Below are 4,705 nucleotides of genomic sequence, written 5' to 3'. Positions count from 1 at the left end.
GGTTTATTCGTGACTCCAACGACCCTATTCAAAATTAAAATGTTCAAAATATTACTGAATGTCGAATTCAACTTGTTTTTCAAACTACCGAAGGTCTTTGACGTGATTCTATATTGTGAAGACGAAATGGGTAGAAACGAGGAAGATATCACTACCTCGTAAGGTATGTGGGTCGCCACACCACCTGCTACACACCGCCCTTGACACATCGCTACCGCTTATTGGATTATATTATGTAGTCTGGGCCCACCTTAGGTGATTAGGGTTTGAATATCATTCTTTATGTATTGTAATGCATTACACTACATACTATAACCCAATACCGCCACGGTCGTTGATGACCTACCTCTCACCGCTGCCGACCTAACATCATTTGGATCGTCACTAGACAACCGGGCACTATTGATTTGTATGTTGAATGTGAAGGGTTGATAGATATTCGTGCAAAGAGAAATCAGTAACAAAAAGATTAAATGGGAAATGTGACACACTAGGATACGTAGAAAGACTGTTGATACGTGTACAAACAAATGAGAAAGGTTGCAACGAAAGAAAACTATACAGCAAAATGAACCATAAGTACAACTTTAAATGCACAATTCACAACATTAACAGCAAGAATTACCACACTTGATGCACATTATAGTGAAAAGAAGTTGTAAATTAAAAAAATAGTATAATCTGATTCTGGCTAAACAATTATCGCCAAATTGTTGGGGTAATTTAAATCGAGGTGTACTTTATACGGAATCTGAATTTATCATGCTAAAATTGTATGATCGAAAACAAGGATTGGGATGTACCCTTATTTCCCGTGGTTGAGTGTCAGATTTCCTAGGAGGAAGCTTTCTTTAATGATTTGAAGACACCATGATCTTGCAATGACAATCTCAAGGTAACTAGTTTTTTCATTAGTTTTATTCTATAATTTAATAATTTGTTGTATATAGTTGTTGGTTACGTATTAGGCTCTCACAAATAATGTTAAGACTAGTGTAACAAAAAAGGTGATCATGACTTGTGAGATATGCCATGTTCAATTCTTTTCAATGCTTCAAATTGTTTATAAGCACATAATCAAACACAAAAGAAATCATCTTTTAAAAAGAGAACGAGGCCTGAGGATGGATTTATAGATAAGGGATGCAAACTGATTTAGGTGTTGTGAGGGAAGAATACAAACTGATTAGGAGTTTCATAAAGGGTTCAAAAGTCGATATTATCCTTCAAACTAAGGGTGTGTTTGGGATTGCTTATTTATGTGAAAAAGGACTTTTTGTTAAAAAGACTCATAAATTATGAATTTTTGAAAAGTTTTTATAAAAATGTTTGGATTAGCTTATGTGTTAGGGAAAATCAAAATGACCAAAATAGACACTCTTTTTTAAAATAAGTGTAATGGGTTTTGAAGGTTAGAATGGTGTAATAGATAAATCAAATCCATTAAGTTAATAAGTTACATATTCCTAACTTTTCAAAACTCCTTTATTTTGCCTTCATCATAAGTTAAAATCCATAAGGCCTTATAGTTTGCCAAACACCTTATACATCTTATTAACTTTTAAAAAAGTTTATAAGTTATAAGTTGATGAAAATAAGAAATCCCAAACACCCCCTAACACCGATAATACACGAAGGGACTCAAACCGACCCGCCAACAAACCATAGGTACTCAATCAAGTCATTTAAAAATATTAAAAAGGAGGAAAAGAGCGTATAAAACATAAACCCTCGGCGGCTCACCGGAAAATAATGGCTTCGCCGCACACGGAGGCTACCGACATGGAAGTAGAACCAAATCAACAACACAGCAATGGTACCTCATCAAAGCGATTCTCAGTCAAAAACTCTATTCAAACCAACTTTGGTGATGATTATGTTTTCCAAATTGTTCCCAAGTATGTATGTATGTATGTATGTATGTATTATTATTATTGAATTTGAGTGTTTGGGTTATTGTGTGTTTGGTTAATATAGGGAGGATTGGACATCGATGGCGGTGTCTCTGTCATCGAACACTGTGAAATTGTATTCGCCGGTGACCGGTCAGTTTGTTGGAGAGTGTGGTGGAAGTCATTCTGATAGTATTAATCAGATATTGTTTTCTGGGAATATGTTGCATAGTTGCTCGTCTGATGGGACTGTTAGGGCTTGGGATACTCGTTCGTACCAACAGGTTGTGTTTTCAACACTTCGGTTACTGTTAGGCCTGTAAATGAATTGAACGGACATGAACGGGGCATGTTTGTGTTCGTTTGTTTAACTTAATCGAACACGAACTCGTAAATTAACAATCTTTGTGTTCATTTTTGTTCATTAAGAAAATGGGCGTGTTCATGTTTGGCTGTTTAAAACTAAACAAACAGTTCATGAACGTAAACAACATTTCATGAACATAAAGAACATATTTGAGCAAATATAAACGAACACAAATGAACAAGTCTAATACATCACAATTCAACGAAACATGTGTATTTATGTATATGTTTATATTTATATAAATACCATTACTTACGCATTTATTAAAATTGAAACGAACATAAACGGAAGCTCACGAACATAAATGAACAAACAAGACGTGTTCATGTTTCTTCTTTTTATTATACGAACAAAACTTTTTTGTTCATGTTTGTTCTTTTGTTAAATAAACGGAGAAATGAACCTTCCGCCTAACGGTTCGTGAACGTTTGGTTCGTTTATAGGCCTGATCGCCGTTTTTCATCCATTTTAGTGTAAGATTTTGGCTGAAATTGATTTCACCTTTTGTACATGAATTGCAGGTGTCTTGTCTAAGTGCTGGTCCGTCACAAGAAGTATTTAGCTTCTCGTTTGGTGGATCAGGTGATAATCTTCTTGCTGCAGGTTGTAAATCTCAGGTAAATGATATAATGAATCAAATAATTGGTAGCTATTCGAAGAATTATTTCAAATGTGTAAAATTTTACCTAGGGTAGATAACAAAATAAATACTAATTCTTGCAGTTTTTTCTAATATTGTTATGACGTGCGTTTTACTAGACTTCGTTATTCATATCAAATCAATTTCTTTAAATCGAATGGACACTGTGTTAATAAAGCTCAGCTACATAATGTAGGTGAATCTTCGATAACTTTTATATGTAGCATGAGTTAAATTGTATGTAATCTTCCTTAGGGTGTTAGCATGTTACACTCCTTACCAAATCTATAACATTTTTGTTACTCAGTTTTTATTATAAAATTAAAATGCACAACTGTAAATGATAATTCCAATCTGTTCGTCAAATTTATAAGTTATTTTGTAATGAAGAGACATAAATTCGTCTTTGTAGATTCTTTTCTGGGATTGGAGAAACAAGAAGCAGGTTGCCTGCTTGGAGGAATCTCATATGGATGATGTCACACAAGTTCATTCTAATTCTAGGGCTTTGTTCATATTAAATTCAAATATATAACCTCTTTTTTAATATTGTACTTGGCGAAATAGTTGACTAATCGGAATTTTTGAACACTTCAGTTACTGTCACTTTATTGATTTTGCTTACAACTGGATTATGTTAAATGTATAACTTAATGTGAATTATGAATGGTAACAGGTTCACTTTGTACCAGAGCAGCAAAATAAGCTTTTATCTGCCTCTATTGATGGGCTAATTTGTACATTTGATACCAGTGGAGAAATCAATGATGACGATTATCTAGAATCTGTAGGTCTAGTGTATTTGATTGTTTCATTAATGATAATACGAATCTTGTTTTGGCATCTATAATAAGTTTGATATCATTCTATCATGATGAATGTTATGAAGGTGATGAACGTGGGGACATCGATCGGAAAGGTGGGGTTTTTTGGCAGGAAATATGAGAAGCTGTGGTGTTTAACTCACATTGAAACTTTAAGGTACTTTGCTCTATACATTCTGTATTTATTTTTAACATGAATTTTTTAAAAGATTTTTTAATGCTTTAGTAACTGTGTTATGCTTTCTGTTTAGTATTTGGGATTTGAATGAATCAAGTCTTGAAGCCAATTTTGAGGATGCTCGCACTTTGGCCTCTAATAGTTGGGCTCTAGATCATGTATGTAACCTTGCTCTTTTTTACTTCTAGAGAAAAATGATTAGTTTTTTTGAACAATTTTTGTTTGTTTCTTGTTGCAAAATACAATAAAATTTCCTTTTTAATATGCCCAAAATGCTCTCATAATGTTTTTTTTTTGCTTAAAACTAAGACCCCATTTAAAAATTATTTTTGCCTATGCAAGTTCATACTCAGTTGTTTAAATATGCACAGGTTGACTATTTCGTTGTCTGTCACTACTCGGCTGTGGATGATAATTTATGGGTTATAGGCGCCACAAATGGTGGCAGTTTGGGCTACTTTCCGGTAGCCCATAGTGGAGGAATGAGATCCATTCTATCTCCGGAAGCTGTTCTTCATGGTGGTCATACGGGTGTTGTAAGGAGCGTGTTAGCTTCTCCCACCATGAAAACTGGAATTAACCAATCACCAGGTGTTTTCGGGTGGACAGGTGGTGAAGATGGACGGTTGTGTTGCTGGTTATCTGACGAGTCGTCTGCTATAAATCATTCATGGATATCAACTTCATTGGTTGAAAGATACCCCAAAAATCACAAGAAAAATAGGCATAGACCATATTAGAGTGCAAGTATTGATGAGATTTTGGTGTGTGTTGTACTATAGTTTTTTTTTTTTTCCTTTTATT

At 34.2% G+C, this 4,705-nt stretch overlaps 1 protein-coding gene across 1 annotated transcript; it reads left to right on the top strand.

The window, feature by feature from the left end:
• Positions 1–1,706: 1,706 nt before the first annotated feature.
• Positions 1,707–4,705, top strand: LOC143539038 (WD repeat-containing protein GTS1-like). The gene is made up of 8 exons (XM_077032458.1): positions 1,707–1,898; positions 1,978–2,176; positions 2,781–2,876; positions 3,312–3,386; positions 3,576–3,686; positions 3,789–3,880; positions 3,975–4,059; positions 4,273–4,705. The coding sequence occupies exons 1-8, from the start codon at positions 1,753–1,755 to the stop codon at positions 4,639–4,641; spliced, it is 1,173 nt and encodes a 390-aa protein (XP_076888573.1). The 5' UTR covers positions 1,707–1,752; the 3' UTR covers positions 4,642–4,705.

Source organism: Bidens hawaiensis, unplaced genomic scaffold (genome assembly GCF_021521415.1).
Source record: "Bidens hawaiensis isolate Kalapana, Puna unplaced genomic scaffold, B.hawaiensis_p1.1 tig00011793_1, whole genome shotgun sequence".
NCBI lineage: Eukaryota > Viridiplantae > Streptophyta > Magnoliopsida > Asterales > Asteraceae > Bidens > Bidens hawaiensis.
This window is presented reverse-complemented; position numbering and strand designations above follow the sequence as displayed.

What these genes read in the sequence shown, in the direction of transcription:
- LOC143539038 (XM_077032458.1), top strand. Translation starts at nt 1,753, where the DNA reads ATGGCTTCGCCGCACACGGAGGCTACCGACATGGAAGTAGAACCAAAT. An exon ending in ATACTCGTTCGTACCAACAG is followed by an intron (nt 2,177 to 2,780) that starts GTTGTGTTTTCA and finishes CATGAATTGCAG; the next exon opens with GTGTCTTGTCTAAGTGCTGG. An exon ending in ATGACGATTATCTAGAATCT is followed by an intron (nt 3,687 to 3,788) that starts GTAGGTCTAGTG and finishes AATGTTATGAAG; the next exon opens with GTGATGAACGTGGGGACATC.